The 12,470-nt window shown below is 38.3% G+C and overlaps 1 protein-coding gene across 1 annotated transcript in view; it reads right to left on the bottom strand.

The window, feature by feature from the left end:
* Window positions 1-7,070: 7,070 nt before the first annotated feature.
* l(2)gd1 (lethal (2) giant discs 1) overlaps window positions 7,071-12,470 on the bottom strand; it is a 62,613-nt gene continuing 57,213 nt past the window's right edge. Inside the window, exon 16 of the mRNA XM_068361853.1 lies at window positions 7,071-12,289. Within this exon, the coding sequence (XP_068217954.1) occupies window positions 12,164-12,289 (126 nt within the window). The 3' untranslated portion in view covers window positions 7,071-12,163. The remainder of the gene's footprint in view (window positions 12,290-12,470) is intronic.

Here is a 12,470-nt window from a genome sequence, read left to right as displayed (position 1 = left end):
AGATGACCGCGGAGGTAGCAGCAGTAGGGGATTCAGCATTATGAAGCTTCATCTGTGGTGGATAACGGGGGAGGGTGGGCTGTGGCACCCAAGCAGTACCAGCTGAACTCGGTTGAGTCCCTTGTTAGGCTGGGAGGAACGTAGAGAGTAGAGGTCCCCTTTTTAGTTTTTGTTTCATTTGTTTCAAAATGAGAGTGGTGAGAGACTGGTAGATATGTGTGTTGAACAAGAGATGGTAATAAGTGCTAGCTTTTTTAAAAAGAAAGATAAAAATAAGTATACATGGGTAAGAGTGGCAAATGGAAGAGTAGTAGAAAGGCCATTAATGGATTATGTGTTGATAACTAAAAGAATGTTTGGAAGATTGAAAGACGTGCACGTGTTTAGGGGTATGGCTAACGGTATGTCTGATCATTTTTTGGTGGAAGGAAAATTAGTTGTAGCAAAAGAGTGGGGGAATAGAGTAGGTGGATGTAAAAGGGAGCAAGTGAGGGTTGAAGAGCTAATAAAACCGGGGGTAAAAAGTAAATATCAGGAAAGGTTGAAAATGGCATATGACGAGGTGAGAGTAAGAGAAACTGGTAATTTAGAGGAGGAGTGGAAGTTAGCAAAAGAAAATTTTGTTGGGATTGCAAGTGATGTATGTGGCAAGAAGGTTGTTGGAGGCAGCATGAGGAAGGGCAGTGAATGGTGGAATGAAGGAGTGAAGGTAAAAGTGGAAGAGAAAAAGAGGGCTTTTGAAGAATGGCTGCAGAGTAATAGTATAGAGAAGTATGAAAAATATAGAGAGCAAAAGGTGGAAGTAAAGCGCAAGGTACGTGAGGCAAAGAGGGCAGCTGACCTGAGGTGGGGTCAGGGACTGGGTCAGTCATATGAAGAGAATAAGAAGAAGTTTTGGAAAGAAGTGAAGAGAGTAAGGAAGGCTGGTTCAAGAATTGAAGAGACAGTGAAAGATGGAAATGGAAGGTTGTTAAAAGGAGAGGAGGTAAGGAAAAGGTGGGCAGAATATTTTGAAAGTTTGCTGAATGTTGAGGATGATAGGGAGGCAGATATAATTGCTGTTCCAGGTGTTGAGGTGCCAGTGATGGGAGATGAGAATGAGAGAGAGATTACAATAGAGGAAGTGAGGAGAGCACTAGATGAAACGAAAGTAGGAAAAGCATCTGGTATGGATGGTGTGAAAGCTGAGATGTTGAAGGAAGGGGGTGTGACTGTACTTGAATGGTTGGTGAGATTGTTTAATGTGTGTTTTGTGTTGTCAATGGTACCAGTAGATTGGGTCTGTGCATGTATTGTACCACTATATAAGGGTAAGGGAGATGTGCATGAGTGTTGTAATTCAAGAGGTATTAGTTTGTTGAGTGTAGTTGGAAAAGTGTATGGTAGAGTACTGATTAATAGGATTAAGGATAAAACAGAGAATGCAATCTTGGAAGTACAGGGTGGTTTTAGAAGAGGTAGGGGTTGTATGAATCAGATTTTTACAGTTAGGCAGATATGCGAGAAATATTTAGCAAAAGGTAAGGAGGTGTATGTTGCGTTTATGGATCTGGAGAAAGCATATAATAGAGTTGATAGGGAAGCAATGTGGAATGTGATGAGGTTATATGGAGTTGGTGGAAGGTTGTTGCAAGCAGTGAAAAGTTTCTACAAAGGTAGTAAAGCATGTGTTAGAATAGGAAATGAAGTGAGCGATTGGTTTTCGGTGAAAGTGGGGCTGAGACAGGGATGTGTGATGTTGCCGTGGTTGTTTAACTTGTATGTTGATGGAGTGGTGAGAGAGGTGAATGCTCGAGTGCTTGGACGAGGATTAAAACTGGTAGGCGAGAATGATCATGAATGGGAGGTAAATCAGTTGTTGTTTGCGGATGATACTGTACTGGTAGCAGACACGGAAGAGAAGCTTGACCGACTAGTGACAAAATTTGGAAGGGTGTGTGAGAGAAGGAAGTTGAGAGTTAATGTGGGTAAGAGTAAGGTTATGAGATGTACGAGAAGGGAAGGTGGTGCAAGGTTGAATGTCATGTTGAATGGAGAGTTACTTGAGGAGGTGGATCAGTTTAAGTACTTAGGGTCTGTTGTTGCAGCAAATGGTGGAGTGGAAGCAGATGTACGTCAGTGAGTGAATGAAGGTTGCAAAGTGTTGGGGGCAGTTAAGGGAGTAGTAAAAAATAGAGGGTTGGGCATGAATGTAAAGAGAGTTCTATATGAGAAAGTGATAGCACCAACTGTGATGTATGGATCGGAGTTGTGGGGAATGAAAGTGATGGAGAGACAGAAATTGAATGTGTTTGAGATGAAGTGTTTGAGGAGTATGGCTGGTGTATCTCGAGTAGATAGGGTTAGGAACGAAGTGGTGAGGGTGAGAACGGGTGTAAGAAATGAGTTAACGGCTAGAGTGGATATGAATGTGTTGAGGTGGTTAGGCCATGTTGAGAGAATGGAAAATGGCTGTCTGCTAAAGAAGGTGATGAATGCAAGAGTTGATGGGAGAAGTACAAGAGGAAGGCCAAGGTTTGGGTGGATGGATGGTGTGAAGAAAGCTCTGGGTGATAGGAGGATAGATGTGAGAGAGGCAAGAGAGCGTGCTAGAAATAGGAATGAATGGCGAGCGATTGTGACGCAGTTCCGGTAGGCCCTGCTGCTTCCTCCGGTGCCTTAGATGACCGCGGAGGTAACAGCAGTAGGGGACTCAGCAGTATGAAGCTTCATCTGTGGTGGAAATGTGGGAGGTTGGGCTGTGGCACCCTAGCAGTACCAGCTGAACTCGGCTGAGTCCCTGGTTAGGCTGGAGGAACGTAGAGAGTAGAGGTCCCCTTTTTTGTTTTGTTTCTTGTTGTTGCCGGCTACCCCCCAAAATTGGGGGAAGTGCCTTTGGTATATGTATATATGTATGTTTCATTTGTTGATGTCGGCTACCCCCCAAAATTGGGGGAAGTGCCTTGGTATATATATGTATGTATGTAAATGGATAATTTGAAACAAATGTCAGATTCAATAAACTAACAATGCATTTCAAAATGCTTCTTAGTCTTTTAGAATAATTTTCAAGTTTTTTTTAATGAAATCACAAGTCTTGATTTGTTTCCAGATTATGGTTCTCTGTGTTGAGTTTAGGACTTTCTTAGAGCACAGAGGAATCAATGGGAGTAATTTTAACAAAAGCCCATTCTGGCAGAAGAAAAACTTGTCTTAACAATGATCTAAAGTTGTGGGCAGATTCATCACCAACCTCTTCATCTCGGTTATTATTCAAGGATTTATTGACAAGATTTTATCTTGCTGCTTTTAAACTTCTTTTTTGGGCTTTAATTCCTGTGATTTCCGTTATGCTTGGTATTAGTTACTTATGCGTACTTTGGTACAAACTTTCTACCTTTAATATGAGTTTGACTTCAGCCAAACCTGAACGACCGTGAAGACTTTTAACCAAGTAAAAGTAGCTGGCTGTTAGGAATGCTACCTTTAATTTAACTTCAGCCGCCATGAGGTACTGACATACTTTCCGTGTCTTGCTTTGGCTCAATTTATGCTTCTTGATTTATTTTCCAGATTGTCTGTGTTTACTAATTCATTGGTGCTCTTTCCTCATTGGCATACAAACAACCTTTGCCGTGGCAAGCTCGACTGAGGATGCGGCCAGTGGATGAGTAAAACTAACATGGACCCTCGTCATCTGATAGCTTCTACAAGGGGTTATCCACAGGCTTCCACCTGTTCCAAGTGTAGACAGTGGCCTCCTGTTCAGTGGGAGTTCTTGAAGAAGTCAAAGGGTGATTAATTGGCATTAGACTTGGTAATTCCCAATATGATGCCAAAGAACCTCATGAGCTCCTCCATCCTCTTCTTCCGAAGCCGATTCCGGCAGAGAGAAGAGAAAGATAGTTCTTTAAATCAGACTGTATTCTCTTCCACTACAAAGTTAATATCCATCTTCCTCTCTCTCAAAGCACTACCACTGTTGTGACTGCTGTTGACGACTCCTGCAAGGACAAGGACCCTGTTTTGCTGTGGCAAGCCCTTGGGATTGATGGTACCTTTTCAGTGGAGAAACTCCTTAAGGTTTTAGCAGCATTTAGATCCCAGAAGTATTCTCTTCCTGCTGCTGTTCCACTAGCGGACGAGAGTTGTGTTGATGCCCTCTAATGCATCTTTCTCTACTGCATTGGAGGAGCTTCCTTTATCCATCGCAAAGAGTTTGATTACAGCAAAGAAACCCCAGATCATGGAAAAGCACTAGCGTTTCGTCTATCCCCCGCCTCCTTCCTTACCTGCCAACTCTCTGGAGGAACTCCCTACTGCCCTGAGGAAGTAGAGGAGGTACCAGTACTAAGTTATCTGACTGGAAACCTCATGGTGAGAGAACTAAGAGTGAGAGGAAACCTAATCCTTCAACACCTCGTGAACCTGACTCGGCCGAAGCTCTGCCATCAGTTCCTTCTTAGTCTCATTATAGGTCAGACCAATGAGATCGTCCAACACACCGAAACTGTCTAAACTACAGGATTTCTCATCAGGCATAGACCCTTCCATGCATACCAAGTCTGAACATGACGATGCTCTTCCTGCTAAAGGACGTCGACAAGTGGGGCAATGGATTCTGATCCACAGAGCAGTGACCTTTAATGGCCTTTACCCCTCCAGCTCATCTGCTCCCAGAGTTTTTTCATTCCAACCTAGCAAGACAGCGCTGAAGAAGCTGACAATGAAACCTAGATCATGATCTACAGTTCCAGGACCTTCCACCTCAAGAAAGGGTAGGGAGCATGTTTCCCCCCTTTCACTACCAACCTGGTGGCACCAGGAAGAGAGGTGAAGGTAAGAGGGGACGAAAGGACACTTGAGATTTGCGATCAGTTCCTCCACCTCCGGAGAGTGGGGCAATGCTTGTTCAGCCATTGGGAAACATGGCAATGATACAGTGAAGAAAAGTGGATGGTGGAAGTCTTACGGGATGAATACCGCAGACCTTTCACCAGCTATCAACCTCCTCTTACTCACTCTCTGATGATGATCCCGCATATTCTCTGGAATCTTCAAAATCTCTAGTCCTTGAACCAGAAGTGAAACAGATAATGGAGAAGAATAAGAAGTAAAACTGACGATGGAGAAGAACACATTAGACGTCATTCAAGATGGGTCTCCTGTTTCTACAGTCGACTGGTCCAAGTGGATAAGTTGACCAATGTATGGAAACCAGTCTTGTATCTCTATTCTCTGAGAGTGTTTGCTCATCAAACTCCACTTAAGATGACATTAAACATGGTTCGTGCAACCATCAGGAAGGACACTACATGCTTTCTGTCGATCTGCAGGACGAGTATTTCCAAACAACAATCCATCGATCAGACGAAAAGTACCTTCCTTCTGTCTTCTGTAAAACATTGTCTCCAGGACTGGGACACACTTTTTGCATTTTGCTGTGGTCAAATGACAGAAGTCAAGTTTCTCCCCCAAAAGATGGATGGAATATGTACCTGGGAATGTTGTAGGATACAGCAGTAGCAAAGGTCTTTCCATCAGGCAATCGTATCAACAAACTTGAGAGATAACTTTGGTTTGGCAATGTCAACATCTTCTAGGACACTTCTCTTCTATGGAGAAGCTCATGCTTCATGAGTGCTTACACCAGAAATCGCTTCACAGGTGTCTGAAGTGACACTGGTCAGCGGCCACCAACTCCGCACATCTTCTAGTTACAAAAGAACAAGTAATAGATGATCTACAGTGGTAACTAAACGAAAACATCATTAAGGGAGTTCTACTTGTCTCTCTGCTTCTGGAGATGCTGATGCTCCTCGGTGAGGTACCGGTATAACTACCCAATGGCGCAACATCTTCTGTCAGCCCCATCTGAGGATGTACCACAAATTAGGGGCTTCTCTGGTGGAACCTATCTAGCATCTCCAAGCAAAATGCTTTTCGTGTGGTACCTCAAAGATGACGATCTGCGTAGATTCTATGGAGCTGTCTGCCAAGAAATGTAGGCAATCTTCTGGGATTATTGTCATAAACAAGACACTTCTGGTTGGAGCCTCTCTGCAACTGATTGCTGATTTCCTCGTCTACCTTCGCTCGCAGAAGGTCCTCTCAGTCTCCGCAGTGAAAGGCTATCGCTCAACCTTGAGCAAGGTCTTCAAACTGAAGGGCATGAAGCTTTCTTCTTTAAAGGGTATGAACCTTTCTCCTTTGAAGGGTATGAACCTTTCTCCTTTGAAGGGTATGAACCTTTCTCCTTTGAAGGGTAAGAACCTTTCTCCTTTAAAGGGTATGAACCTTTCTCCTTTGAAGGGTATGAACCTTTCTCCTTTGAAGGGTATGAACCTTTCTCCTTTGAAGGGTATGAACCTTTCTCCTTTGAAGGGTAAGAACCTTTCTCCTTTAAAGGGTATGAACCTTTCTCCTTTAAAGGGTATGAACCTTTCTCCATTGAAGGGTAAGAACCTTTCTCCTTTAAAGGGTATGAACCTTTCTCCTTTAAAGGGTATGAACCTTTCTCCTTTGAAGGGTAAGAACCTTTCTCCTTTAAAGGGTATGAACCTTTCTCCTTTAAAGGGTATGAACCTTTCTCCTTTGAAGGGTATGAACCTTTCTTCTTTGAAGGATATGAACCTTTCTCCTTTGAAGGGTAAGAATCTTTCTCCTTTAAAGGGTATGAACCTTTCTCCTTTAAAAGGTATGAACCTTTCTCCTTTGAAGGGTAAGAACCTTTCTCCTTTAAAGGGTATGAACCTTTCTCCTCCAACATCAATCAAACCACACAATCTGAAAAGAGAAGGCAGACCAATTAGAAATTTTCTAATGCATGCTGGAAAGTACATCTGTATTCTTCAGTTACTAAAGTCAAGGTTGGGTAGGCGGGCCTTCTCTGGCAGCAAGCTGCATTTACCTCTAAAGAAGGTTAACAGCTGGTTTCCAGCTTCACTGAGGTCATTCTCCTATTAAAGAACGAAGGTTTTATTACATATAAGAATTAATTATCTTTACCATGTCTGAAGATTACGGTAACTTTAATTTTTGTCATCCAAATAACATAGAGAAATACAGTATATGATAAAACACAGCAAGCTTTTAAACTATTTAATTTTCATATTACAGTGTAAATAAGCTTAGCTAAATATGAACATTGATCAAAAAGCTGGAAACAAAAAATCCTTTAATTTAATTAGTTGAATATATCAATGGAACAGTATAAATTCTACATACATAGGCACTTCTGGCAAGATGTGAAAATTCAAACTCTCCACTGATGCAGGCAATCATGAGTAAACTAAAATATATAAGATAATATGGCAGCAAAAAACTAATCATGAACAATTCTGAATGCTCTACTTGTGACCACTACAGTCCCTTAAATACATTTGAAATACAGCTCCTCAAATACTTCAGCCTTGAAAGTAAGTCAAATCTGCTAAATGCATTTGTTTATCCTCTTGTCATGCTATGCTTTAAAATCAAGTAAGTTGATGGCAAACATTGTGTAAAAAACAGAAACAAAAAACACAAATTAGTTCACCTCAATATAGGTACAGTACGTCTGTTAATGAAAGTGGTTAGCGAATAAAATATTAGTACGTTAAGGAACAAGGAAGATCCTTCTTATTGCACTTTTTCCTCTAATAATAAAATCAGTAACATAGAACAAAGCGAGAGAGATTACTAAATTTCCAAATAACAGTAAATTCTTCAATTATGGTTGTTATGACCTTTGTCTGCAAACTGGAGTATGCTACACTGAACTTAAGACAAAACTAACAAAATTGCTTCATGCAGATGCAGAAATTATAGCAATGTACAGATCCTGGTTTAAGATTCCCTCTAATCACCAAGATGTTAAGATCATTTAATCATAGAATTTGGATTTGCAATTATATTACTTTTCCCCAGAAATATAGTCAAAGGTTTAAGGTTTAAAACCCAAGAGACTGACCATATATACATACGATCAGCACCCAAGACCCTTCACCACCCAAACTAGGACCAGGGAGGGCCAGGACATGGCTGCTTATGACTCGGTAGGTAGACCTATAGGCTCCCCCAAAACTTTTCCATCCTTAGTACACAAAAATGGTAAGGTTGCAGACACTAAAGGAACTGGCACGTTTGAGCGGGACTCAAACCCCCGTCTGGCAATCACTAGGCTCTTGAGACGTTACCAATAAGGCCACGACACTATTAAAGACCAATTGTAATAATGGTATTATTAAGCAAACACTCTTATGAATGAAAAATGCCCAATAAGACTAAAGACTCCGACAACAGTTCACTCGCCACATCTTTTACCTTCTTGGTCCTAGCTTGGTTGGAATAGAGGCTTGAGTGTTGTTCATAAGTATATGTACAGTATATGCACAGCACAATGGCTTATCCCTTGCAACTATTGTAGTGCTAAGAGCAGCAATTAAGCCTTTAACCCTTTTACTCCCAGGCTATTTGGAAATTTCCAGCCCTTAACCCCCAGGGAGTTATTTTTTTCCCAGCACATTTTGCAGTATATTTTTTTTAAATTGCTCTAAAAGCCTTAATTTTGGTCATAGAGAGGTCAGGTTGGTCTCATTCTCTTGGAAAATGCCTGAATTTTCTCAAAAAATTATCAAAAATATGAAAAAAAAATTTTATAGCATTTTTTTGCAAGGACGTACCGGTACGTCCATGGGGGTAAAGGGATGGCTTTTGTGAAACGTACCAGTACGTCCTTTGGGGGTAAAAGGGTTAAATTTTAGGCCAATTTAACCAGCATAAGAAGCCCTTTTATTAGCAGGTCATAAAATCTGGAATGCACAGTATTACCGGTATCTATTCTTATGTATCTAGCAATGTGTTTCTTACATGTTACTATAAAAATCTGGAAAATAATGCTTTTGATGTAAAAATTAAAATTAATAGAATACTGCATGTATGTATTACAATTATTATACAAGGTAATACATTTCCTAAAATAAGCCAATGCTGGTCACGTTACCTTTGTGAATGATGGAAATTTTACAGCCGTCAGTAAATAACTCTAAATACTTATGCACAACAGCTTCATTATGAATACTACCATGCCAATTACAGTGCCATATTTTATCACATGAATTACCAACACAATAATGATCAAATTATTAACTACATTTTGAGGCATATTGAACATACAGTAAAAGCTTCCCACTATTACTAACTTTTGAGTATCAATCACTTCTTTAATTTATCTCTTCCCAATAACAGAAAGAGGCACCTTTTGACTAGTTTAAAAGCTTTTGAAGAAAAAAAAATATGAAAATATAAAAAAAAATGAGATAAAAGATGAAAGGGAAAATTCTATGACAAACTGTAAATATAGATTTCACTCCAAAACAACCATAATTTTATAGTTTTCATAAGACTAAACTATAAAATCTTTCTTATGGTTTCTTACCATGAGAGAGAATATCACCAATATTCAAGGAATCACTTAACTACCATAATTTCGATGATGACTCAAGTTATCATTATTCATTAGAAAAGAAAAGTCTACATGGTAAAGTGAAAAGAATCAAATCCTATAAAATTAAGCAGAACGGATATACAGTATACGTTCTTTTCAAAGCAAGAATAAAAGCACTAAATGAATTATCAAACTGTGACAAGAGTAGAAAAATATTGACAAGCACATCACAAGAATATTGTACCAAGACTTTAACATCTTAAAAACACGTTCATTAAAAATAAAACTATTTATTTGCATGAAAAATTGAAGTTACTGCAATTTATTAAATAATTACTTTTTATATTCAAACTTGGGATCTCAAGAGGTCATGATGTAGAGCAGTCTGAAGATCCTTCAGGCAAACACAACAAAAATATGTACGCTGATATATAAACTGGCAAATATTTAAAATAAGCCAACTAAGCTTAGAAATAAACTCCACTCTTTTGTTACATGCAATTAATAAAAATAACTACTAGGTCCTTATTAACCCTTTTACCCCCAGGCTCTTTGGAAATTTCCAACCCTTAACCCCCAAGGGGTTATTTTTTCCCCAGCACATTTTGCAGCATATTTTCTTTAAATTGCTCTAACAGCCTTAATTTTTGTCTTAGAGAGGTCAGGTTGGTCTCATTCTCTTGGAAAATGCCTGAATTTAAAAAAAAAATTATCAAAAATATGAAAAAAAAAAATTTTATAGCATTATTTTGCAAGGACGTACCGGTACGTCCATGGGGGTAAAGGGATGAGTTTTGTGAAACGTACCAGTACGTCCTTTGGGGGTAAAAGGGTTAACATATAAAACCATTCAATTTTGAAAAAGCTCAAGAACATTGAAGAAATAGTAAAGAATTTAAAGTTTAAAATGAAAAGTGGAAAACCAATGGCTCTAAGGGTCTGACCATATATCAAAACCTTTATACACCATAAGTTTAAAGCAACTTTCATTCAAGTAAATGACGTGAAAGTGTTCACCAATTTATAATATCCACCAGGAAAGATATTTTAGACTTCATGGAATAACATAAATGCCTGTGAATCAAACTTTACCTTTATAAACATTGTAAATATGTTAAATAAAATCCTAACTTAAATAGTAACATTTGATTTTGTTATCCTACCCATGGAAAATTATTCTTCATCCTTGACTAATGCATCAATGTTGACAAAGAATGGGGTTGTTGTCAGTATTTCTGTCGAATTACACACAGTATTTAAGTATATCTTTGCTGGATAATAATGAATTGTAACAAGATAAGCACGACAACCGTTTCTCAACTGACAAAGTGCATCAAAACTTACATCTATGTTTCAATAGATATTCAACTTGGTAAGTTGACAACCCATTCTAAGTCAAAGAGGAACTAAACTTAGAAATAATGAAATTGACATTCAGTAGAACAATTTCTAAACCACCCCTGTCATTGAAGTAACACTTCAAATTGTCAGAGACTTCAGGGCTTGAAGCTTCCGATATGCAACAAAGACCCTATAGGATAGTACACAATTGAGCATCCTTACTCCACGACTATCAGTAATTCCTTAACATTTCAATACCTTTACATCTTCATTTTAGGAGTTATTAGCATAATGCACTGTTTCACAAGACAGCCTGATAAAATTTACAATAATAATTAAGCCAATAAGTAACTCAGCCTGATAAATTGAGGTCTGTAAAGTTGAAGAATAAATGCACTTGCAGTTACTATAGTCCATTTCTTTTAGCGATGCATATTTGCACCGACTCGTAGCGGTGCCCTTTTAGCTCGGAAAAGTTTCCGGATCGCTGATTGGTTGGACAAGATAATTCTAACCAATCAGCGATCAGGAAACTTTTCCGAGCTAAAAGGGCACCGCCGCGAGTCGGTGCAAATATGCATCGCTAAAATAAATGGACTATAGTCTCTGTATTCAAACTACGGAGTAACTCCTATTTCAGTATTTTCTATACAAAGCATAACTGGCAGTTGAAGGCTCTACTTGTTCATGATCTATAACTAAATCACAGATGGGATTTATAATGTGTCCTGTAAAATCTATGAGCAATCAGTAAAACTATATATTCCTGATAAAAAAAAATCATATGCTATTTACTATCTTTGCGAGACTGAATTCATTACTATGAAGCTTATTCAGCAAAAGAAAAACTGTTTATATAACTTTCATATGGTATAAATATAGTCTTCTACCAAACAAAATTACTGCATATAGAATAGGCTTCTGAATAGTTTTACCACTATGTTTTGAACTCAAAGAAGTGTTAGTATAATACTTATTTACAATCATTTTATTCTTAAGAAAGCTATATGAAAAAACTTGGTAATATAGAAAAAGCAAAAATAAATTTAAATACTGTAAATTAAAATCTAACTTTACTTGCCTTTTATTCATAAATTTATCAAAATTGATAAAATTGTACTGTACTGGACAAAACAGATCACTAAAGCTCTTTATGGATTAATGAACAACTCCTAACAAATTGCAGCTGCTATAAAGGGATGAAACTTATTCATCCAGATTTTATAATAAGGGTTATATAGGTCCTTATCAATACCAATCATTATAAAAATGCACAATACACAAATATAACCAAAAACTAAAGTTCTCATGGTGGGACAAAATAGAAACTGTGTTCTACACAATCATATTCCCCTAAATTTTACGTATAAAACAATTCCTGTACCTTTCTCTTTCTCGATATGAAAAACTTTGTTTTCAAAAGCCATCAATTACTAACCACTTTTCTGTCACTTTCTCTAACTGTTTTGCTACAATAGGGTTCCTTACACGTATTTTGACTTCTAATTTACCACCAACCATCTTCTTACGGTCGTCAGTCAACTGTTGAAAAAAATTGAAAGCATAATGTTAAAGAAAATCACAAGTATGGTATTGTAAACCAAGATTAATGTTGCAAAGAAAGTTTATTCATTTTTTATGTTGACCAGGCTGACATGAGTCTTTTTCTAGTTTGTATATGACATATCTGTTTTTGACGTTGTTAATAGTTTATATAGGACAT

The sequence above is a fragment of the Palaemon carinicauda genome, chromosome 38 (genome assembly GCF_036898095.1).
Source record: "Palaemon carinicauda isolate YSFRI2023 chromosome 38, ASM3689809v2, whole genome shotgun sequence".
Taxonomy (NCBI): Eukaryota; Metazoa; Arthropoda; class Malacostraca; order Decapoda; family Palaemonidae; genus Palaemon; species Palaemon carinicauda.
This window is presented reverse-complemented; position numbering and strand designations above follow the sequence as displayed.